Source organism: Struthio camelus, chromosome 7, assembly GCF_040807025.1.
Source record: "Struthio camelus isolate bStrCam1 chromosome 7, bStrCam1.hap1, whole genome shotgun sequence".
Taxonomy (NCBI): domain Eukaryota; kingdom Metazoa; phylum Chordata; class Aves; order Struthioniformes; family Struthionidae; genus Struthio; species Struthio camelus.
Genome location: NC_090948.1, coordinates 9,812,646 through 9,838,535, shown reverse-complemented (window position 1 = coordinate 9,838,535; position 25,890 = coordinate 9,812,646). Strand labels below are relative to the sequence as shown.

The 25,890-nt window shown below is 41.8% G+C and overlaps 1 protein-coding gene across 1 annotated transcript in view; it reads left to right on the top strand.

The window, feature by feature from the left end:
• The first annotated feature begins 21,477 nt into the window (after positions 1 to 21,477).
• The window catches only part of TRUB1 (TruB pseudouridine synthase family member 1), a 29,845-nt gene continuing 25,432 nt past the window's right edge, over positions 21,478 to 25,890 (top strand). Inside the window, exons 1-2 of the mRNA XM_068951635.1 lie at positions 21,478 to 21,695; positions 22,906 to 23,001. Of these exons, the coding sequence (XP_068807736.1) occupies positions 21,536 to 21,695; positions 22,906 to 23,001 (256 nt within the window). The 5' untranslated portion in view covers positions 21,478 to 21,535. The remainder of the gene's footprint in view (positions 21,696 to 22,905; positions 23,002 to 25,890) is intronic.

Below are 25,890 nucleotides of genomic sequence, written 5' to 3'. Positions count from 1 at the left end.
CATTGCTAGTAACAGGCCATAAGCTCTGTGCTGAGTTTGCAAGGTGCCAGGACTGAGGCTTGTAGGGCTTGCTCTGTCTGATTTTTTATTGACCTGCCTACAGCTTCGTTTTAATTTGTTTTAGCTGTAACAGCAATTTTTCTTCCAACTAAGTGGCTATAGCTAATTTGCTTTACTTTGTTTATCATCCTAACGGTACTATCATAGTCTTATACTCTAATGTGATGATGTAGTATAGGGAAATGTAGGGCTGGTATGATAGCAGAGGCCTTGAGAAGCTGGGACACAGAATGTGACGTAGAGGAGTACGGGCATGGGATGGTAAGAGCTGGGGCACAGGCTTGGCACGAGAGACCCCATGGCTATCAACAACTCACCCATGGTTAGTTAAGAAATGCAGACCTGGAACTGGGCAAAACTGGGTTTAGGAGTAACAGGCAGAACAAAGAAATGGGATCTAGCATTTGTAAATGCACCTTATATAATAAATTCATATGTAATGCGGAGCTGCAGACCAATGAAAAAGGGGCAGAGATTTGAAAAGCATGGTAGCAAACATATAAAACTGACCCCAAGTGGAAGAAGAAACCATAAACATGACCATCATATTCCTGCTGTCGAAGGGATCCAGATCCTGATGACTTGCCATAACCTCTCCCCCCCACCCCATCAAACAGCAGAATGAGACCACCAAGCGTAGGAGCCAGAGGAGTAGGGGAAGGGGGAGCATAACCTCAGGAAACAAGATAGAAACTAAGCATGTATACAACAGTTTAAACTGTTCCATTATTATCCTTGACACTTGTTTGTGCATAAACATTCTTTTTCTTGTAACAATCTAATCTGGACTGATAATGATTCTTGAATTAGACTGTAAAAATTTTGATTATACTAGAAATAAATTAGTGGCTTTATAGATAGGATGTGTTTCCTCTTTGCCCCTGACAAAATTTTAGGCATAACAGTAACAAATATATTTTATATCTAGGAAAAAAAAGCAAATACCTGGGTCAAACACTCCAGGAACAGTTCATCCTCCTGCTACCAGGACTGTGACAAAGCGGAGATAAATGTTACGTTATCTATTTTTGTTCTTCATGCTGATATTCTCCAGACTGTGGAAAAGCTGCTTGCAAGTTTTCCTGAGTAAGAACAGTGGCATTTGATCTGAAATCAGTCTGGAACTGAGACCAGAAATATATATATAAGGCTGTTGGTGAATAGTATTTCTCAACATTTAAATGATGCTGAAGCCCCCACTTGGATACTTCAACCTGGTTCAGCCCCACCATCCCCATTAAAGAAACAAGAGCACATCTGAGTCCTGCCTCCAACCGTGCATTTTATAGCAAAAGCACTTATTCTTTGGTTTGAATCCAGACATTGCTACTCAAGTCAAATTCTACTCTGCAACTGCCTCCAGGCTTAACCAGAATAACAAATGACCACTATGACATTGGGGATGAACAGATTCCAAAAATAGACACACACAATTTCATTCGGATGCTTATCATTACTTAATCCAGCAACTAGTAGACATTAAAATTTAATTTTAGCAGAATGTATTTTTCTTTGAATTGGGTCCCAAAGAATTACATTCCCCAGTAATTTCATTGTTTCAGTGACAACCTACCCACACAATAATTATTCTTAAGGGGGCAATGTGCATGCACGAACTAAAGCATTCATCAGTGGGTACCATTCTTAACCATCCATTTTTCTCTTGATTTCCTGAATCACTGTTACAAAGCATTTCAAGGGAGCTGATGCTCATGCTTTAAAATCATTGTATTTCTCACCATCTATAAGCATATCTGAGCCAGAAATCATTAAGTGGCTGTAGCTGCTGCATCCTTCGGGGACAAAGTGTTCTAAAGAGCTAATGTTGCTCTTTCATTCGGAACCACAGAGAGCCATTCTCGCAGTAACTGGTGGTTGCTCTAGGGTAGAGGCTTGACAGGAGTCCTTTTTTAAGCCGAATGAATGTAACTGTTTATTTAAAGAAACAGAAACAGTGGCAGGTTTTAGTATGCACGTGTATGTATATATCTGTGTGTGTCTCGTATGCTCTCCCTCTCTAGATTGCACAAACTAATCCTACCTTAATAAATGAAAAAAATCTGTTATGGCCAGCCCTGGCGTTAAGAATAAGTAAAAAACAAAACCAAGCGATTCCTACAAAATCAAGATCAGTCATTTCAGCCTGAGTATCTCATGGTTTTCTAGAGTGAGCACACTTTGCCTTTTAATAGTATGGGGGATTTAAGCATGGGTGGGGAGAGAAGAGAAGGATATGAAGTGAATACGGAAGGTAAAGTGAAGGCATTAGGGTTAAAAAAGACAGAACAGATTAACTGCTTGCGAAGATGAACAAGGTTATAGTTTCACATTACAGTTCTTTTGGTGGCAAAGCTGATTTAAAAAGCTCTTGTTGAAAGAGATATTTAAATGAAAATATTTCACCGACCATCGCAACACAACCCTAAAAGTTCAACAGGCGCAGCCAAAGGTTATAAACTGAGGTGTGGAGGTGGAAGCGTGAACCAGGGTGGGAATGGGCTGGGATTTTCCAGTTGGCCTCACTGAGAAGAACTGAAATGGAGAACAAGCTCTGGAAAGGAAGGGTGGTCTCATGGTTGAATCATCATCCTGGGAGCTGGAAGAAGCTGCTTTCCGTCCCTGACTCTACTGCTAATGTGCTGTGCAGCCTGTAGCCTCAGTTACTCCAGAATGAGAGCAAAATCACTGAAAGCATCTTTTCAGAAGGCTGTGGTTATATCTCATTAGTGCAAGTTTAATGGAAATTGGTATCAAAACACAGCATTGTTATCAGTCCCTCTCATCCTTATAAGTGCCACTGCACAGGTAATTGTTGACTTTCAAAATTAGGTCTCTTCGTAGTGCTACTGAACACACATGCTTGCATCTTAGCAAAATGTTCTTTGTAAGGACTTTAGAGATCAAAGACAGTGTGGGCTTGATTGGAAACCAATTATCTACTGCTGCGCGGACCTTTGAAAAGTAACAGGATTTTTATTGCCTTTATCCTTTGATCCCCAAAACGAGCAATATAAAGATATGGAAGAACAGAACAAAAGAATAGATGTATTAAGCAAAGAGTGAAAAGGGAGACCAAGAATGTGCCTACAAGTTAGTTGGATAGATTAAAAAAAAAAAAATCAAGCTGATGGATTTAAAACCCCCTAAGAAGCTACAAACATAAGCAATGTATCTTTTGGCTCAATATCTTTCTAACTTGGAAAATTACTTGAACATAGGGCTGCAATATGGATTAACTGTAGCTCTCCACAGGAAGGATGATTTTTGCTCCGTATGCAGCTGGACTTCCAGAATTACTCATGGCACTTAAGGCACCATTACTGCAGTAACATGTTGTGTACCTTTGATCTCCATATTGCCTAATTCCTTTATCCTTTCTCCTATTCTTTTCCTGGTCCAGCTTCATAGTCCAGGGAGAATCCAATGCCATCAAAAGTGCTTTATAGTGCCAGCACTGACATGTTGTTTCTGCTGCTGCCAGAAGGCTATGGGCCAAGGGAAGGACCTGCAGGTCCATTCACTTCTGTAGCATTTCACCTACTCTCTGGTGCTGCTACTTTAATTTTAGTTTCACTGTCTGGGGTCAGTCCTTGCACTGAGGCAATTAACACTGAGCACCTGAAACTTGATAGGGATTTAAAGCAAAGGGTGAGTGTTTGCCACCTGGTGAGACAAGAAGGGAGGGGGCGGATGAATGAGCTGGACCTTTTCCTTCTTCATCCGGTGCACATTAGTGGATCAATGACTGAAATGGATGAGGGTGCTGCTGAAGTGTCACGGCAGTGTAATGATGTAGCTGCTATTAATGGCTAGAGCTCCAGCCGGAAATTATAGTGGAAGAACAGGAAAAAAAAATATTTCTAAGGGTGCTGAGTTGGTGATTTGAGGATTGCAATTTAGTGCTTGCTTTCATATCCCATAAAATGGCTACTGTGCTCATATTCAAAAGTTTGTCTGTTAGTTAAGGAAGGAATAGAGTCAATAAAGCATGTTTGATCACATTTCTCTTTCTATTCCATATCTAAGATATGACACAACCTTCAGTGATGGTGACTCTCCTTTAAATTGAGATCTATTTCAGGCTCTTTCTTTAGCATTTCTGTTTGCAGTGAGGAACTGTACCTTCACACTCTGGCTGTCTGGATTTAGAGCAGGCATGTACAAAATATTATAGTTTATATGGACTTGATATTCAAGATATTTCAAGATAATATTCCTATTACATTAAAATCAGTAGTAAAACTCTGTTTAACTTCAGGCAGCCTGAATCTAGACACTCAGAAAAATCAAAAAAACTAACCAAATCAAAACAAAAATTCCATAACAAAATCACCTTTTATTGCAAAATTGTTTAAGAGGACAAATCACCACTCTCAACTAAACCTATGACCCCCAAGAAGGCTGTACCCTTCCACTAGGGGTTTAAAGGATTCCAGGACCCAGTAATTCTTTTCCATATTGATTTTCTTTGGGTTTGTCCCCTTTTTCTACAATAATCAGACAGGTTAGAGTGAAGAGCATGAAGGGACAGAATTCCCTCCTCGCTCTGAAAACGATGCAAAGGAGTAATTATATGGTTACGATCTATTAAAAAAAGCAAATATACAGAAGTCCATAAGAAAGGCTGTAACAAAGAGGACGGCTTCCACTCACACCTTTCAGCTCTAATTTAATTTCTGCTGCCTGCTCTGAGGCTTCTCCCTTTGTTCTCCTGCTGCAGGAGGCTGCTGCAGTTGTTAACGAAGCTGCGGCTGCCCTTTCTGCAAGCTTGCAAGGGGAAAAGCATCCAGCATGGATTGTGTGAAACAACCTACCAGACACTTCAGAGGTTAATAACTGGGCCTGAAAAGCAGTTCCAGCTAAAACTGACAGCAGGCAGGCCTGCCAAGGAGAGGCGAATCCTGCCTTTTCCAAGCTTATATGGCACTGCTGGGGCACCGCTGGTCTCCACGTCCAGCCCTTTCTGCCTGTTCAACTAACTCTCCACACCTGCGTTTGTAGATGCTTCAATGCTCGGCAAAAAGGGTTTTCACTAATTTCCGACTCCTAACTTTTTTTGTGCCTCCTAAACAATGGAAACTGTACGGTAAGGCAGCTCAGGGTGAGCAACGAGAGGAGACCACGAGGTAAACAGAAGCGGATGATCAGGCATAAATATTTTAGAGAATTGTGTCAGTATAAAAGGCTTAGCTGCAGCTATTTGTCCTGAGGGGTTGTGTTGCAAGACCCTTTTACTCACTCCCCCCGTCTGCCTCCTTGGATGTCAAATGTGGAAAGATCCAAGTGAGTAATAATTTTCCCCTACAACTACAGGAGAAGTAGGAGAACAAGTATTTATGTTGCACTAGTAAAACAGTTCTTAAAATTATGCCTTGTCAGTGGCTAATTAAAGCTCACGCAGCCAGTTCATCATCAGTCAAAGGCTGCAAAACCTCCTCACTGCCAGTCAGTTATGCAGCTCTTACACCAGGCCCAGCGTACACCTCTGTTTTATCATAATTAAACTGGTTTCTGTGAGCCATATTAGCATCCATGTGCATGCTAGCCAGCAGTGCTTTATAATGCTAACTGGGACCTTAGCTGTTTGACCCTCTTCTAAGAGATTACCTCTCTGCAGTGAAGAGGCTTCACTGCAACTGGTATTTCTATATGTTATAGAAACAGTGCTGTAACGCTCTGCTCTAATGATCCAAAACATCAGATTCAGAGAATCACAGAACCACAGAATGGTTGAGGTTGGAAGGGGCCTCTGGAGATCATCTAGTCCAACCTCCCTGCTCAAGCAGGGTCCTCTAGAGCATATTGCCCAGGATCACATCCAGACGGGTTTTGAATATCTCCAGGGAAGGAGACTCCAGCACCTCTCTGGGCAACCTGTTCCAATGCTCTGTCACCCCCACAGGAAAGAAGTTTTTCCTCAGGTTCAGATGGAACTTCCTGTGGTTCAGTTTCTGCCCATTGCCTCTTGTCCTGTTGCTGGGCACGATGGAGAAGAGGCTGGCCTCATCCTCTTGACACCCCCCCCCCTTCAGATACTTATACACATTGATGAGATCGCCTCTCAGTCTTCTCTTCTCCAGACTGAACAGGCCCAGCTCTCGCAGCCTCTCTTCATAGGAGAGCAGCTCCAGCCCTCTAATCATCTTTGTAGCCCTCCGCTGGACTCTCTCCAGGAGTGCCATGTCTCTCTTGTACTGGGGAGCCCAGAACTGGACACAGTACTCCAGGTGAGGCCTCCCCAGGGCTGAGTAGAGGGGGAGGATCACCTCCCTCGACCTACTGGCAACACTCTGCCTGATGCACCCCAGGATACCATTGGCCTTCTTGGCCACAAAGTGTACTTCTGGTGTATCCTGGGGGTTTCTACTGTGCTGGCACAAGAGGTTGCTGTCCCCCACCCAGAGCAGAGGCAGCCGAAGGGGGAGATGCATCAACTTCTCACTTGCCCCAGTTCCCAGGCCCGCTACCACTCTAAATATCCTCTGGCATATTCTGCAGAGCTATTGCACAACGGTGTTGCACTGCAGGGCAGACAGCCTGAGTTTTCAATTTTTTGAGAAGATGAGAACCCCTTTGTTCTGGTTAATTTTAATGGGAGCTGAAATTCAAGCCCCCTTAAGCAGCCTATTTGTTCAAAATATCATCTTTATAAAGATTGATAAAGAACTTGCAAACTTACTGAAGATTATGAGCTGTGTCATGCAGCTATGCTTTACCTGAAAGTCACATTGAGCCCAAATGTTATTTACACAGAGGTATTTTTATGCTCTTCAAGAAGTGTGAGTAAGGATACATGCTAGTTTAGGAATTCTTTCTGCTGCCAAGTTCATGCAGTTGGACTGCCCTGTAAAGAAGGTTTTTCATTTAACATTTATGTTTTCAAAATGTGCATCTATCAGTTTGCCCGGAGGAAACAAAATGGAGCAAAAAAAAAAAAGAGTCTGGAAATGGAGAAAATAAGAGTTTTGGGTTCCTCAGAGGGTTTACAGGTTCTTTGCATGACCTTGAGAACTCAGATGCTCTCAGTGTCTCACAGTCCCACAGCCATTAGACAGAAAACCTCACTGTGTTCCTAGAGGGAAAAACATTGTCAGAATCACGATTCAGAAACTTTGCTGGTGAATGTGGGGCTTTATAGAGAAGCTTGGTAGTACAGTTAGTGTATGACTTTAGAGATTAGGAAGCAACCAGCTGTCCAGCAGACAGGATAACCAAAATTCCAGTCCAGACACAATCAACTAAAACACGCTACTGCCCTTCTCTTAAAGGTCTTGCTTCCATTGATTGACCAGTGTCTCCAAGCTGAATCTGATATTGAACAAGTCTGTGAAACCACTGCATGGAGGAAAATGTTCATTGGATTGCTGTGCTTATTGATAATTCTGTCTTCTGATTCTGGTTATACATCATGATACCGCTAAAGAGGATATGACAAAGTAAATCAAACTATACAAAAAGATACAATACAAGCCTGCCCAAAAAGTTTTTTTGCTTCCTTCCTCCCTCCCTGTCTCCCTCTCCTTCCTCCCTCCCTGTCTCCCTCCTTCTCTTTCTCTCTCCCTCTCCCACCTGAGTATATTCAAGATATATAATCAACATACTTTTAAACTTTTTTTGTGGGAGTTATATTCTTTACTTGCTGTATTCGGAGAAAATATATCCAGAATGTGGGTTTGTCAGACCCTTTACCTGGAAAAGAAATATTCTTCTTTGTTTTCACATATAATTTATGAAATTTTAATTATTAGTACAGACAATCCTGGACAAGCACTGTTTCTTCTTTTGGCCTTCGCTACTTAACATGGGAATTGGAAAAGTCAAGCCTAGTGAATTCAACAAGTTTTAACATAACTTAACTAGGGAAAAATACTCTTTGCATCATGTAACTCCGAGGGTTGTTTTCATCACACATAGAAAATCAATATTATCTGAAGCTGTAAGGAAAAATGCACAGAACCAACAAATTTGTCTTTGTTCCCATCCTCCAAAGGTCAGTTGTTAAGATGTGTCACAGTATTAAATTACTAGTGGAAAGGAACTGAAAATGCAAAAGAAAGTCTTGAAGAAAACCTAAACCAAAAACAAAAGACGACTTGAAGAATTCCAGGTCATTTTACTGTAGTTCTCAGAACATCCACTTGCTCTGTAAATATTGCTTAATTAAATGCACTTAGATTGGCAGCAATACTTAATTACAGCTGCATTACAACTGAATCATTACCTGCAATATTAATTCCCAGATACCACAGCAGAAGCAAACAAAATAGGAGCGGGTCTGAGTTTACATCCTGATCTAGAATTTATGATGCAGGTCCAAAAATATCTAGTCAAAGGACAATATCAATTTATTACAAGGTCATACAGACCTCTCTGCCTTGTTGATTCATGTTCCCTGCTGCTAGCTTTACTGAAGACCTTTGTAAAGACCAACTGTTTAGTCTGGAAGTCATGAAGAAGGAAGAAGCAGATATGGTTCCCTCTTCAAATTTTAGTTTCCTAGAGAAATCTGCTACTACATCAAATAGATATTTATCTTGGATGCTGAGGGAAGGAAAAGGCCGTTTTGGTGCATGTACCAGTAGCCGAACAGGAAATTTGAACTAACTACATAAAATGGACTTATGGTCTGTAGCAAATGAATGGCTGTCAATCACACAAAATTTCAGACTCTGCTAAACTAAATGGGTTTGTTTATGACTGTAATTATGTAGCCTTACAATGATAAGGTATTGCATATACATATCTTACTGTGTGCCAAGAACTGCTCTGCATAAGCCCAATAAATTTAATTACTAGAGGAAAAAAAACCCTTCATTTCATGATCTATCCACCCCTGCAGTGATTACTCAGGGGAAATTCCCACTGAAGCCAAGCAGATGGTTCTTACCTTGTTGTACACCCAGCTTATTTTCTTGTAAACTATAAAGTGTTTTATAATGCCATTTTTCTCTGGAGCTCTGGTATTTGGCAGACATTTTCCGACTGTGTGTGAATTCCTTTTTATTCTATATGTGAATGAGTTGTTTGGTGTTTTTTACCCCAAAGAACAAATCCCACTTCAGTTTCACTTGAATAAGGACATGAATTAGACAAGTATCTAGTCCAAATATGCTTTCAACAAGATGACTTTGTTGCTACGGAGTCAATAATCAGATTTAACGTCACCGAGCCACATTTTCTTTGGTGTATTTCCCAGAAACATCTGTATTGACTTCTTAAACACTTGTCTACAGACCAGTCTTGTGTACTTCTGCTTCCAAACAGTCCCTTACCCTCTTTTTGGATGAATAGATACGTTTTCAATAAACTTAAACAGGTGTCATTTCAATGAAGGAGCTGCCTGCTTTCTTTGTGCCTGCTGGTAACCTCCATTGGTCCTGACAGGAGGATGATATATGTTTGTGATATTCTCCAAGGTAAACTTTGTCCTTGTATCAGAAGCCAGCTCAAGCCCTACACGTTGTTCAAGGGCTTTATCCAGGACGGAGGTGTGGTATCTGATTGTTCTCAGCAGAAAGGTAAATTTCTGCTCTCTCTCCCTTCTCCTCAAAAAAATTCCAAGCTCAGAAGAAATATCACATAGGTTTTGGGAAAGTGATTTTGAAAATGATGACATCTCTCAATAAACTTTCATTTAAGTCAAATCTTTGTAAAACTAGATGTGCCCAGATTAAAGGATAAACCTAAATTGGCAGGTGCTAAACCTAAATTGGTCAGGGAATGGTATATACTTTATCTGATTTGAGACTATATAGCTCCAAGGAGTTCTTTAAAGAGAGATAAATCATTAATCCCCACAATCAGTTCAGAGCAGCCAGAAAAGAAGATAAAGTTCCAGTGTCTTTGTGCTGCACATACCTCCAGGCATCTTCTAACAGATTTCTCTCCAGCTTGAATTCAGCTCTCTACTTCAGAGTCAGAGACAGGGAGCGAAGCTGTGTTTGAAAGAAAAGAAAATAGTTGTAATCTCCCATGAGGTATAATTTAAAATTGACATTGTAGGAAAAAAACGTTATTTGCAAGCATGATGGCGTAATTTTTCTCTGATATCCATTAAGAGCGCACACAATACCTAGATGACTTAACCTGTGACCATTATTTATTGTAACCTGCTTTTTCCCAAGAGTTGATGTCTGAATTAGAATCTTCCATTTATTGCCAAGTGCACTTCTGGGAAGGGTGAATAGAACAGAGCCAGGCCTGGATCCTCAGGCAAGAAGCACATAGCAATCAAAAAAGGAAAGTAGAAAAGTAGCTGTAAATGTCCTCTTGCCCCTAAGCCTGGACTGGCTATATAAGGCAGAGCCCAGCAGAAATGAAAAGACCCTGCAGCCTGCTCGCTCCTTTAATAGTTTGCTTCAATCTCTCACTTTTTACCATGGAATAAAGAATCTCCTTGCAGTCTATAGGGGAAAAGGCATTTCCCCCAGGAATGACTCCAACGCACTGATTTATGCAATCCAGTGATTTGCCTCAGCATCTTTCATGCAGAGCTACTGTGACGATCAAAGCAAGTTCAATCAGCTCAGCATTTTATAAGTGTTTGCAGCCCCTTTTGCCTGCCTGTAACTGGTCAGGATGGCTCCTTCACTCTGGACAGCAATGATCCAAGGAAAATCAGTAATAGCTCCACGCTTTCCCCAAGCATGTTTTCACCCTCATCAGTCAATGGGAGGACAGATGGAAATACAAATTAGGAGTGGGAGATCCTGCCAACTCTCTATCCAGTAAAGGAAGGGCTCCTTAGGGAAGGTCATCCTTTCTATCTGTTTCCTACCCCATAAAACCTCTGAGATGGGCTCAGAGGATTTTCAAAGACGTCTAGGAACCTGACTCCCCCACAGACTTCGATACGTTGGAGAACCTGTGCCTGTGAACTGAAGCTCTGACTGCCACCATGGCCCAAGGCTGTTTCTCCGGCTGTCGGCTCCACGCACAAAGCGCAGTTGATTTTGGAAACATGTCAATGGTTTTATGACATGCACGTGTCTTCCTGTGAGCATCTATTCCGGCTCCACCATAGTTTTATACTGGTTGGACAAGGCAAAACTTTCCAGGGAAAAGCAAATGTACTGTAGCGCTGTCAGTGTCACTTTGGTGAAGAATTCAAGCAGAACACTGAATGTCATGAAAACCACAGTTTTCAGTGTTGAAGTGTACATTGAAGCTAAATCTTGATGAATTAAGTGCATGGAATGCTGCTGAAGATGAAAGCAGATCCTATTTTAGTCGTCTGAACCATTAAGCTGTATTTAAACTACTGAAGAAAAACGTCTCACAAGTCTTGTTCAATATAAGCTGCTATTCTAGTTTTTGTTTCTCCCCTACTTGATATCTCCTGCTCTCCAAATTCAGGGGGAAGCTATGGTGTTACTTAATGGGATTTACCTGAAGCTTTAAAACTGTACTCTGGTGCAGGCTGCGGGTGGCTGGGGGATAGGCACAGCTGCTCCCTGCCCAGCAGTGTATGGGGGAGCAGGCATCACTGTCGGAGGAACAGGGCAGGGGCTGCTACCCCACAAATTTGTCTCCACCAGGACTTGCATAAATCCAATTTAAGCTTTATTTTGAGGATTTAAGTAGGGAAAAGCCTTGCCCTTGTTTTCTGCACAAAAAGTAAATTTCTAGCAATTTAATCTGCCTGCCATGGAACACTCAAAATAACCATTTCATTACTGCCGAAAAATAGCATACATTTGATTAGCAAGTCACTGGTTTCTTTCAGAGTCCCTCTCTCTCATTGCCTATACTGAATGTGCAGGTTTCCCTACTAACTTTCTAAGTTGCCAGTGTTTGCAGTAGTTCATCTTTCCAATTTTTTCCTCCTTAAGCTTTTTCCACAGCTCCTTTGGACTGAAATAACTATAAGCTTCTTGCAGTTCATTCACTGGGGCTCTCACTTTGGCAGAGTGTCAGGCTGATGCCAGGACAGCCATGGCCATGAAGAATTTTTTTTTAAGGCTGTTTAGCTCTTACCATCTGTTCATTGGCTCAATTCTAAGAAATTTGGACCATGTTGCCTTCCCAAAGTTGTTTTTTTCCCCCTTGGACTGCTGTCAAACTATCCAATCTGTCTCTGTGAGTGTTCCAGTAAGACAACGTTTGAGATATGATAATATGCCTCTGACTCACAGATGTGTTATTTTATTTCTTAATAACAAATGGTGACAACAATGCATTATCATGCCTGTCACCTGAAAGGCAATGAGTACAAAAAGGTTCCAGACATTTAACAGGGAATTACTGTGTTTTAGACACAGTGGGACAGTATTTTCTATGCTATTTCCTCATTTACGACTTTTAGAACAATCCCAGGTTATTTTGTCAAGTCAAAGTGCAGGAAAGAGAAATTACTTTTTACGCTGTTGGTCTTCTGGACCAACAGGGCTTTCCACAGTGGGGCCATCTCACTGAGCAGGGCAGGTGGTGAAGAAGCAGCAGAGGTAGCTGCTCTCACTCTGTTTTTCTCTTGTTTGTGTATAATCTAGTTACACCCCACTTTTTTAACATTTATTTTCCTCTCAGATGTTTTAGACAGAGGTGATATTTCACTGACCCTTATGTACCCCTCCTCACGAGCCTGCTTTGCTCTATGTTGTTAGGCAGCAAGCTAATCTATAATAACACTTAGAGAGAAGTCTCAGAGCCAGTGTTTTGGGTACCTGTCCAGATTTGATGTTGTGCATATGTATAGACTGGGTTAAAGGTTTAAACTCAGAAGTAGCTTATGAACCATTCACTTGAGAACAACAAATTTTACTGGAAGATCTGATCAGATGACAGAATCTCCTTAACTGAAATTTCTGCTTTTATGAAACTTGGCTATTATCGAATCAAGCTGTATTTTGTGGTCCTGTTTTTTGTATTAAGATATGACTCTCAGAAGGGGACATTCCCATGAGGAATCTGAAAGTATAGTAGATCCTTCTGTTTTGGCACATAGATTATGAGCATGCCAACAGTTAAGATATGATTTTAGATTCTGCTTGATAGGCCACCTAGGCTTATAATGGACTTTTGACCTTTCAGGCATTATCTACTTTACACATTCTAAAAAAATACTCAACTGATAGTGTGTTTCTGGATGAAACTTATGCAAAAGAGACATTTAGTTTATATAATGAAACTATAACAATCTAAGAATGTGGGAGCACAGCTGGTTAATATAGGTGTCCTTGCCTAACTGACAGTTTTAAAAAATACTGTCTTAGCTAGAAAACACAATCACTACTTTAACAAAACTGATCTTCCCAGTCTTACTTGATGGCAAGGCTCACATTCTGCGTATACAGCTGAAGTCCAGCCATATTATCTTTCTTTTCAGCTGACTGCAGTACTTCTGCAGGGAATGATAATAAATTTGCAACAGATTAAAACTGTATGTTTTCAGTTTCAATAAAAAATAGTTAATTTTTTAAAGGGGGAATAACAACAAAGAGGCATAACTCAGGCAATATAGGATTTAGGTAAATTCAGGATTATGACAACCCTCTTGCCCTCAGTCAGTATCATGAATAATTTAGAGCCAAGTTTAGGGGCGCTCCAGCACTAAAGTATTGCATTATCAAATTTCTGTTGCTACTCTGAAGTGTAAGCAGCAAGCTTATTAAATATGAATGCAGTAATCAGACAAATTCTATGACTGTGCACGTGAGCGTCTCATTAATGTTTCACAAAGAAGTATCAAGAAAGACTAAATGACTGCACTGGATTTAAAAGTAATAACTGTACTCCAGGAACAAAGTAACTTAATGACCCTCCTGTGAACACAAGGACTTAAAGCAAAAGGATATTTCAGAAGTCATGGGCAAAACTCCGTAACTCAAGTAGATCGCCTTTCTATACCCCTGGTAACCTCCTGTGGATTCTCATCTGCCAAAACATCAGTGCAACAGTGCAATCCACTCAGTGTCTCATGTAAATGCTACATGATTATACACTGGTAGTCCTGGCCACCACAGGCTATCATAATCTAATTACAGCACAGGATGATCACTGTAAACTGTGTAGGGATGGCTTCTTAATAGGACACAGAATGTAGCTTCAAGCCAAGTTAGCAATTAGGGTAAGATTTTGAGCATCCTTTACCTCTCATTGACTTCAACAGAGAGCTCTCCTGGGATCAAGCTCTTCAGCTGTGTAAGCGAATACCCCTTCAAAGTGAACTTCTCAGCTAAAAGAAAAAAATATTTTGACTTTTTTTCAGGAAGGAGGAAAATATTCTTTATTTTATTTTATCTTGTTTTTTAGATTTGAGATTGGAAGTACTGATGTCCCTTTCACAGGTGGAGAATGTGAATCTAGATACCATGAATTGCACATTCTTCTCCTTAACAGCTTAAATAGAGGTTCAAATTAAAGGAAATCTGCTTAAAGTGGAAGCACCAGGACTGACTTTTAGGTGATATTGGATTTATCATTCTAGCAGATGGGGAAAATGCTTTTTTCTTGGTAAAAATATTTCTGATTAAACTTTGAATTATTTTTTCCCATAGTGATTACCAGAAAAAGTAAACTTCCTATTTCTCTCTCCATCTGTCTAGACTGTATCTTTACAAGTCCTGCAAGATGATACAGCCAATGAAAAAATTATAAAAATATATAAGAATCTGGGTGAAATGTCAAAAAACTGAAAAACGCTGGACTCCATTTTACCCTTTTGTATTTCAAAGAAGAAATCACAGGACTACACATGTGACAAACAAAAACATAGTCTTATTTTAGTGTTTTTCACCGTCCATGATCAAGATGTAAGAATGAGGTGGGATAACCCAGACAGAGTGAAATACTGGTCCAGGTATGTGAGTTGGTAAAAACATGTATTGCTTTGGTCAGAGACACAGTAGATATGGAACCCCATTTTAATGATCGCACCCCAGAATACAGAAGTGGAATGCTCACCATATTTGTGATCACTTTATTTTCAACAGGATATCTGTAAAATCAAACTCTTCCTTCTCTCTGCTATTTTAAGTCTGACTTTGTAAAAATAAAAAGTAGACATTATCAATTTGTTCTTACAGGTGGTAATTAGCATCTTTACAGACTCCAAAGCCTAAACAATTAGAAGCTGAATAATTTATGGTAAATGGAACATTTTCTATCAACAGTATTATAATGTGCATTAGAAAGACACTTTGCTGCCTGGAGCTGCTTGATTATTGACTCTGGAATTCTCATTAGCGATGCCATTGGCAGCTCTAGCCTGTGTGCAATGGCTACTTTTTATTTGTTTGCACTTCTGAATTAATTGGAACTCATCCAGGGCTACTTGCACTTCTTTAGGGTGTGATTCTGCCAATAAAAGAAGATGGAGGAGATGCGCTACTGCTGTTCTCATGCCAGTAGGTTATCTTCCAGGCAAAACCACAGTGGAATGGCTACTGTATCGTCCTGCAGGGACTGCAGCAGGCACTTCCTCAGCACCATTCTTAGGCCAATGGATAGCAAATCCACAACTTTGACCTTCTTGCCATGGGTATTTGCTTGGGCTGGTGAGGCTTACATGCCTCTCATGGCAAAGAAGGTGTTAAAGAGCAGTTGCAAGGGGTAAATGATTGAGAAGAAAATCAAGGTGGGGAGGGGGTGTCTTTGAAAAAGTTAGAGCCAAAAGGATTGAATCTTCTTAGGGAATAAAAGGAAGAAGAAGACTTGGAGAAAGACATTAGGTTAGAGGTAGGTTTAGAGAAAGCCTAGTTTCTGTCTGGGCAGGGGTATGACTGTTGTGGGGATGTCTCTAGTTAGAGGAGAGATTTCTTGATTGAGGTGATGTCTGGGAGGAGGTCCTCTACTTATATTCCCACTCTTCTTGGCATGCAGAACCTCAGATACTTAGCCGTTTCCCTTTGTAGGGCTTCCAGACAGCGTAAGGGGAGATAATATTTCCTTCTTCTTAGGAGGGTAGCGTAGACCAGAGAGCCTTTAAGAAATTGTTACATATTGGGCTGTAACTCCAAGACAAAGGAAACTCCCTGCACTCTTCATTCTTATGCTTTCCCTAAGCATTTGCCACTGACTCCCATTAGTGAGCTGGTGACCCAAACTGATTCAGCTGCTTGTGCAGAAGACAGCTGTGCCACCACTGCAGCTAGACCACCTTGCACCTAGCAGATCAGAAGGAGTGCTTTGGAAGAGAACTCTCATCTCCACTGATGAGGGCTTCATAGGCTTCAGCTTTCTTGCATCAAGAAAGTTGCAAAATATTTATTTAACTTGAGTTTAATGCTAGACATGAGTTTAATGCTAGAGGTTGAAGAGGGTTTTATTCTGTAGGCACAATCTGTGCCTTCATTCAAATGGGTAAGTGAAGAAATGAGGTGATTTGAGGTGTCAGAGCTCAGGTATTCTCTTTGCTGCACATCAGTCACAAACTATTAATCACAGTCTATAGGTATGCCCACAAGATGAGATCGAGTTTCTAAAGGGCTTATTATTAACACTTTTTTTCTGAATGTTGGAATTGTACAAAGCCAGATGAGAAAACAGGCATACATTTAAGTGACCCGTGAAGCTACAGACTTTTTTTTTCCTGTCTCCCAGTATCTTCAAATCAAGATGGAATGTTTTGCTAGAAAACACACTTGTTCAGCTCATATTGGTGAATTTAATATAGCAGTGGCATTTGCAACTTCTCAGATTTAATAGCATCTAGGCCCTTTTAGCCTCATGTTCTGAATTTACAGAGGGGCAATCTGCACTTGAATTGTACAGATAAACAATCCTCCATGTGCTGCACTCCTTCATGTGCACATTTGGTGATTCCTTCATTGTTCCTAATTAGGATGCAGATTCTTGGAAAATTACTTCTTTGACAGCAACTATAACAAGAAACTGTGCAAATTTAAATAAGAATGGAGAAACCCACCGAGAATTTTATTAGGAACAAAATAAAAGATCTGAAAAATGTGTTTTGCTCTTCTTCTCCTCAGCATCACTGAATCTTCTGATTCCAGAGGACTTGCCTAGTCCTCTGTCGTTACAGACCCAAGTGGGTACATATCAGAGATTAAAAGCAACTTCCCAGTCATTATTATTACTAGATCTGTCCTCACTTACTAACACAATATGTTTAGAAAAGCTCGTGAAGGAAAATTTTACATTGTGTGTGTATCATGTGTCTCCATAGCTCTACATCATTTGTGATTTACCAGCGGTCAGGACACATGGCTACTCTCTTTAGCTAACTGCATGAACTGGATTTCACGTTAAGAAGAGAAAACTAAAAACATTTGCATCGAACTACATTCTCTTCAGTTCAACTCTGACTGACGCTACCGCAAATCTGGATTAAATCAACCGAAATCAGTTGACCAAAACCTGTTCTTGCCTAAACTATTCTCAAGTAAAAATAATTCCTCTAATATCAGACGAGTCAGAAACAGAGAGGCAAGGGTATTTCTAAAAATAAACAAAAGCCTAAATGTTAAATCCACATTAGTGTAACCCTTAACTATCCATTTTCTTCTGAACAAATCACAAAAATCTGTTTATCAAATAATTATCAATATCAAATAATTTATCAAATAATTGCAATTTAAGAGGCTTTTTTCACGTGGAGACTGACTAATAAAAATTGCCAAATCTAATACTAGTGTGTGTCATGGCTAGTTTTATTTTTCCTTTGCTTGCAATAATTGACTTTTTTAAATTGCTGCCGTTCAACGAGATACTGCAGTACCTACTACCTGTGTTCCAGAGAACCTCTCAGGTACAATCAAGCATTTGCTTTGCGCTCATCTGAACTGGACTGAATGAACTAACAAGTTGAAGAGTTATTTACTCATTCCTTACTATCCAACCAGATGGAATAGTTGGAGGAAAAATAATTCTCTGTTCCTCAGGTTTGACAGCCTCTGATTAAGGGCCAATCCCACTAGCTGACAAGGGAATAGTTTACATGAACTAGGACTTGAACTTTCAAACAGCTGCACCTCTATTTTTTTGTTTACAGGAAGAACACGAGCCGCGATTGACCTCCTTACAATTATTTGCTGTGATTTGGACACAGGCAATAAAGCTGGAATCATAAAATGATTTGCTGAACACAAATACAGAAATGGCCTTCTGTTACTGAAGCTACTTTAAAAGTTGAAATATAGCATCATTTTCTTCTGCTTTGTGGTCTGTAAGCATTACTTCAGAAAAAGCCAGTCTGAAAGCCTACAAAGCAGCAACCACCATCCTGAAGAAGGTAATGTTGTATCTTTGCTCCACACACGCACGTAATGGATTTCTCCTCTCGTGCAACAGCATACATTTGCTACTTGCACACACCACAGACACCACCCATTAGCTCTTCTCTATAAAGCGTAATTGCACCAGATCCTCAGAGCATTAATTTGTGCACTTCCAGAGACCTCAGTGGAGGATTTGGTCTGTCTCTACTAGACCTACCAAGCTTCATGCATAAGGCAACAATGCCCTCTTAACCGTTTACTCAGCCCCTTTATTGAAGCTGCAAATAAAATCAGTAACCGTAATCATGCTTTTCGTTGTTGTGGATCCTGGCTGGCTAGGAATCGTTGGAGATAAACGTCTCATTTCAAATAGGCCACTGAGCAGACGGTAATGACTTTTAATCACTATCAACACGAGGCAAATCTCAAATAACACCCTTGAGATGAACAGTTTGGTACATCATTCCCAGCATTTTGAATGCTGAATAGCATTGCCCTATAAAGAGAGAATATGTGATTTATGTACTTACATCTACCTCTTGCTAACTAAAATACTGATAGTCATTGATGATTTTTCACATCTCTTGTTCTGGGCCCTTATCCAATGCCCACTGAAGTCGAAGCAACCTTTTTTTTTTCCCTAAGCCTTCAAAGAGTCCATCTGCTGCGATAACGAAGTGTTGTTTTTCAGTTGTTGATACAGAAGCTTGAGAGACCTGCAAGAACTTGCTGCTGGATACTAAAAATGAGAGTCAGCTGAAAACACTGTGCTTAAATGCAAAAAAAAATAAGCGTTTCGTAATTTGTGGAAACAATAGTGGGGCTCAGAAACTCACTTTCAGCTCATGTCCTATGTCTGTGTCAGGTTAATTGCTGCAGACAAATCATTTTAGATAAATCTCTGCTTAGGTCACTCCTTAACAGGCAAAGCAGGGAAGTTTTTCACAGGCCCCGTCTGCTGCCGCGCTACTGAAAAAGCTGAGGTGTTCTTTGCATTAATGACTTCTTTATGCTGATGGCGGTGCACTCATTTTTGTATAATCTCTCTCTGACCCTTCATAATGTTTTCCGAACAGTCTGATGACCTAATGTTAGTGCTAGGCAAGACTGTGTGACAGGTCGGCATTTCAGTCCTTCAATGGGAATCTCCTTTGTGGGAAGCTTAGTAGACTGTTTCTTAATAGTAATGTTTAAACAGTTTTGCCTGAGCTGTCTGACAGCACAATCTGTGCTTAAGTTCTTTTTTGCAGGGAATTTGTGAGAATTGTTTTCAGTTGGTTAGGTTAGCCTGACAAAACCGCAACAAAAACTCCATGACAGTTTACAATGTGTGTTCAATGCCTTGACTTAAGTTTTAATCTCATGGAAGTCAGCTGTGACTTTCCCACTGATGTTTTACCCAAGTTTGGCTTTGTCCTTTTGCTTCCTGGAAGAGGACGCTGACACCTTGCTTCCATGTCCTGCAATGATGGCGACGTGTACCAATCACCAGGAAAATTCACCCTCATAGCTTAACGTAGCAGCAAATATTTCTATAGCCAGATTACAGCTGTGTAAATGAGAACTAAGCAAAGAAGGTATACAATTAAAATCCTACCTGATAGTTCCCAGGGGGTTTATTTTTCCTAAGCTCGTCTGCAAAGCGCTGCATGGTATTTTCAAAGCAAAGGAGTCCTTTATTAAGGAAGGGTTAAGGGGAGGGGGAGTGTCCGTTGTTACTGAACGCTTGGGTTTTAATGAACCTGGCTGCACATACCTGGCCTGGAGAGAGGAGCTGGTGCTGCTCTTTAATGATGAGACCCCTTTGATAATACGAGCAAGAAGAGTGTAGGGGAGGTTGTCCAGCATTGCCAGCGGCAGGAAGCTGGTACTCATCTCATGAAAGCAGTGTTAGTTTGAAGCAGTGGGCCCATGGGAGGGGTGAGCATGCGCTGAGCAAGTTGCTGACGCTAGCACAGGCTGAAAAAGTACTTAAATACACATGGGCCTTGATCCTGCTCTAGGCAGAGAGAGCCATTGACTTCAGCTGGAAGATTTGCTTCTCTCAAGGTCTGGGAAGGACTGGGAACACACTTAGCCCTTAGCTAATCATGTATTTTTTTCTCAGTAACTGTCTTTTCATAGTTTCATCTGCAAGCTCTTAGCAATGAATAAATGAAATGAATGAATGAAACATCCCAGCTCTTGCTACCTTTCTCAAGTGTAGGCTGCTTAGCTGCCTCGCGAGTGTTGTCAGAGAAACAGGCGTACGCGTATGAGGCCTGAAGAGGAAAACCCAGGCGCCGTGCTTCTGTTCTGATTTACCTAGAGAGCCGGGAAATCTGGAAGAAGCCTACCTCAGCAATACTTTCTTACACGACACATACCAAGGCAGGAAGGCTAACGAACTGAGCGACTAGCCAGCAGAATATGAAGCTGTGCAATGAAGGTGCAATGACTAATGCTGTGGCGGGGGAGCGGGAGGGACAGCAGCTTTCCAAACCAGTTCATCAGGAAGCCATGCATCTTGCTGCTGATGCTGTAGGACAGGGTGAACACCGCACACAACCAGGAAGCGTACCGTACGTGCCCGAGCTTCCTAAGTATCACCCAGAAACGTGATAATCAAGCAGCCAGGGTCCTGTCAGATGACCCGAATCTCAAATCCAACCCTTGAGCCTGCTTGATAGTCTGTGAGGTTTTCTTCTCCGTGCTAAAGAGAGCGTGGCAGGGGTCTCAGCACATTTATTCTAACGCTGTATGTCTACTTTCTAATTGATTACCTCCAGCTGCTACAGAAGTCTAACAACTTTTATCTGAAACTTAGACCATAATCCTGCAAATTCTTACGTGTATGCTTAGCTGTAAGCAGAGATTACGAAGTCAGAAAGCTCTGCTTTCTGACCGTCATCCTCTGCGATCTGTCTTTGCGACACCGCCTAAGAGCTTCTCTCAGCTAATTCCTGCAGTTAAGCCCTTATTTCTGGGCGCGCTACAGCGCGTTTCAGAAAGACACCCGATTTCGATGGAGAACCGCGCCGGCTCCTTCCTTCATCCCCGTGAGGCCTGACCGACTCGCACAGCAGCTGATCTTCATTCTCATCAGAGTCGGATAAAAGTCGGTCCTCTGCCCACCCACCCCCTGTAAACCCCACCTCAGCGGCCCTGCCCGGCCCGGCCCGGCCCCCCTGAGGCGCCCCCCGCCCCAAGGCCCCCTCGCCCTGCCCGCCGTTGGACTACGTTTCCCAGCACCGCTTGGTGCCGGCGGGCCGGAAGGGGGGCGGGCGGTGGCGGCGGCGGCTCCCCGTGGCGGCGGGAGCATGGCCGGGCGGGAGCAGGAGGAGGAGGGCGGCGGCGGCAGTGTGTTGGGTAGAGCCGCCGACAGGCTCTTCTCGCTGAGCGGGCTGTTCGCCGTGTACAAGCCCAAGGGGCCCACCTCGGCCAGCGTGCTCAACCGCCTCAAGGAGAGGCTGCTGGCAGGTAGGCGGCGGGGCGGGGAAGGAGCCGCCGGTCAGGCGGTTTGGCGCTGACGCGGGGGGAGGCCGCGGGGGGAGCGGAGCGGAGCGGAGGGCGCCGGCGCTCCAGGGTCGGCGGTGCCGGCCGCGCCTCCCTCGGCCTTCAGGGAACCGCAGCCGGGCCGGCCGCGCTGGGGCGTGGGAGGCCGCAGCCAGGGTGCGGCCTGGGCACACGGCATGCAAAGGGTGTCTTATTTATTTTATTTTTTTGTTCCGAGTTGAAGGAAGCTTGGGTTGTCTGGTGTCAGCGGGGAAAAAAGTGTAATCGTCGCACAGATGCGGGGGAACGTGGTCCAGATCGTCTTCATAACCCAGCTGGGGACTTGAGCAGCTAATTTAGGTTTTAGGCACTGGCTGCCTGGGTGAAAACATAAGCTTTCAGGCTGGAGGGTGCTCGTTTAGGGTGATTCAGGGCTACTCCGTAGCGCCTGAGTTGGAGAGGCGCCGGCCGCAGCCCAGCGTTGTGGGGAAGCGACGGTGGCTTGGCGGGATCAGGTCCCGTTGTCTAACGTGGCGTTGGGAAAACACACACAGTAAAAAGCATAACCCAGGGATGATACAGCGTCATCGTAAAACATCAGAAATGGGGAGGGAGGCCTAGAATATTTTTCATACTTAGTACTAATAAATAAGGGGCTCCAGGGCCCGTTGAATTCACGGACTCATCAGCTGCATAAGAAATACAGTGAGTTGAGATGCTCTGACAGCAGCAAGCAACAAATCCCGTTTGTTGCACAGTTTCCACGGAGCTGCCTATATGCAAACAAACTTGGCCCATTACATGCAAGTAAATGCAACAAGAATGCTTGAATTATGTAGCTTAAGATTTCTATATGATTGTTTCGGGGACTTTGCTACTAGTTTGTGCACACCTTGTTAATGAAACTTCACAGGTGAACTATCTGCTGCAGTTCTGAAAGTAGTTTTCTCTGAGTATCTTTTTATAATGGTGCGTAAGACTTGATCGCAATCTACGTGAAAACAGTTTGAAAATTGTTTGAGGCTGGGAAAAGGTTTAGAAGAATCACTGTCTTATTCAGCACAGCAATTCCTGCACTACTAATTCATGGCTTAAATGATTTGTTTTCGTCTCTTTCAGTGATATGGAAATAAGCATTGTTTTTCCTGTGTTCTAAAGTTGTCCTGTAATGCTACCTTTCCATTTCTATTTGCAGAAGCTGGTGTGCAAGCAAATAGGAACAAAAGAAAGAAACAGATTTTGAAAATTGGACATGGCGGAACTTTGGATAGCGCAGCTACAGGAGTTCTGGGTAATGAAAATACAAATGCTGTTATAGAAAGATGACTTCAGCAAACATTTTCATGTCTACATGAAATCAGAGGTAGAGGAACGATGTGGGATGCACGTGGCTTTGGGGGAAGGAAGGGTTAGTGGGGGAAAGAGTAGTCGGAGGTAAACTTCCCCTATATATACTTTTACATGGATATAACGTTGCTGAATAGAAGGATTTTTTCACCTGCTTTCTCAAATAACCTGTGAATTGTCTACATGAAAATATAGAATCTTGTGTAGTGAACTCTAACTTCTACATTGCCTAAGAAATTGATGGTTTTGTTTAGCTGAACTGAGGATTTTCCAGTAATAACTTTGATTTTTCCAAAGTAGTTGTTAGTAAAAATAATGCATTTCTGGGGTTTTGAGGGAGTCTTTTGGTGTTATAATATTTTCCAAATAAAAGATGAGCAAGACCAATTCAGCTGCTACTTTTTTGAGGATCAGCACAGGTATAGGACAAGGGGATCCTGCCTTGTAAAAAGAGTCATCAAAAAGATTCTATTAATCTTTGTAATGATTTATCAGAGTCCTTTTTTTTTAAGAACAGGATATGTCAATTGCTTGGGTTGAAAACTTAGCTGTGGGCCTGATAATTGGCCTGGATTATGTCCATATCACACATTGTTACTGATAGTTTTGTTGATGAGTAATACAGAAACTACAGTTTGCTTTAATCCTAGCTTTGTTCTACTTGACTAAAATAAAATGGCCAATAATTTTTTTGGTAGTGGAATAATTTTTTTGGTACTGAAAGACAATGGATGCAACTATGAATATGCACTGGGAATAGAGTGACTGAGCTTTGATGTAATGACCTCTCGGGAAGAGCTGTACTTCAAGGGAATGTTATTTGCCGAGACTGTTGCTCGTAGAGGCCCGTATGCTGGTAACTGTCTTTCTCTACTGCCTGTGCATTTTGTAAAATATAACCTTTGTGGGCTGGAAGTAAGCACTAGCTCTTCCTCCAGTTTCCTGAACTGTGAGGCCACTCACTGGAGAGTGGATTGCTGAAGTGGACATTTTTCCTTTACACAGGTGTTCCCATTGAGCATGCTACTACTCATTGTGCGAAGTCAACAGCATTGATCCAGAGGAAAAGAAAAAGCATTCATACCTTTTAATTGCTTCTCCTATGGCTTTCTGATATCCAGTAGTCTCCAGGGCTAGCCCCTGTGGCATGAGGAAAAAGTACATGAGCTTGGTGTGCTTGGTAAAGACAGAAGTGCATCACCTTAATATGCTATGGATCGATCCAAAAAGGCACAGGATGTTTTGTTTCACTTCTATACAAAACAGAAAAATCAATGGTAGCTAGATTGGAAAAGACAAAACTGGAGAGGGGTGGAAAGGGGAATGTACTCAGATTTCTTAGGTTTCAGATAAAGTAATGAGGAGAGAGGGGAGGACATAATAGAAACAAGCTGTTCAGAAAATGTGTGCTGCTGCTTAGCATGGGGTGGTAGGGCAGGAAGCTTTCTTTCCTCATGCACAATAGCATAATCAAAATATTTGGTAAAACTTCTGACTGCTCTGTCTTGATCTTTACTGCTGTTTCTGAAATGTTATGTATTGCTGTAGTTCGTGCAAATCTCCAATTTTGTTCATGGGAGTTGGTTAATACCAAATTTTGCTAGTGCGCAAAGTGTACCACAAAAAGCTGGGCAGTGCTTTTTACTGGAAGATACACCTGTATGTTACTTTTTCTACTTAAAGCAAGTATAGATGAGGAAGGACCTTGGGGACAGAGGTCAGTGATCTGTGGCAAAGATGAAGTTTTGAATGGCATGTGGTCACCTGCAGTGGTGTGGGGGGAGCCTGGAGTGACTGCCAGATCTGAGAGATGAGATCTTTTGTCTTTGCCCCTCTGTGGCTTCTGTTGTACTTGGAAGGTGGTGGGAGCTGGGAGTTAACTACCACTTCTTACTGTGAAGTCTTCCATTTTAGATAGCAAAAGCAAGAAATAGTAGGTCAAATCTTCATGAATTGTTTCTTTTAATATCAGTCCAGGACTGTGGCTCTAGTTTAGAAATGTTTCTTGTTGTGTAATTGGAATTGTAAATGTTTTCCTTGTTTTGATATAGCAATAAACTGTGTCTCCCTAGTAAAAGAAAAGGTGAAAAACATCAAAATTTAGAGCTACTGGTGAAGTTGCTGAGGAGAGCTGTGATTGTGTCTTTGGGAGCAAGCACATATCTGTAATGTGTGTGTTACCTTGTGAAAGGAAGACTGGAGAATATAGTATCCCAGACTGGGAGTCCTCTGCCCTAGGAAGATCTAAAACCATTTATAAAAAGGCAGAGGTAAGTGAGTGATGGTATCTCCTTTGAAACTGAAGTAGCTGTTATGCAAACAAAGTAGAAAATGCCATTCACGAAGCAGTTTAGAGACTGGCAAATTAGAAGTGTAAAACTCAAACCGTACCGTCTCTATAGTCTGGCAAGGTTAGTTGATATCTCCTCTCCGTAGTACACAGGCTACACAAGCTAATGGTTAACAAGGGAAATTGTTAGTGTCTTGTTCACAAAAGCATTCAGTGTCTTTAAAATTATTCCATTGAATCTCCTGACACTCCAGCAAATTTCAGCTCACCAGTTATGTTGAAGTGTCAGTGATGTCATCCTGTTGCAAGGAAAGTGCTTGACTGTAAAGTTTCATCTGTGTTTATCTCCTTTTCTCAGCCTTGTTGTTGCCCTTTACTAGCTGCTGAATATGGCAAGAGCAGACTGAACTAAAGGCGCACAAAAGTGCAAGCACAAGGACATATGAGTGTAGAAACCCTAAAGGGATAAGTAATTGGGAGTAAGAAAAAGTCTGAGTGTTAGAATAAAGATCTAGAAGCATTAGTATTACAGCACAAGTGGTT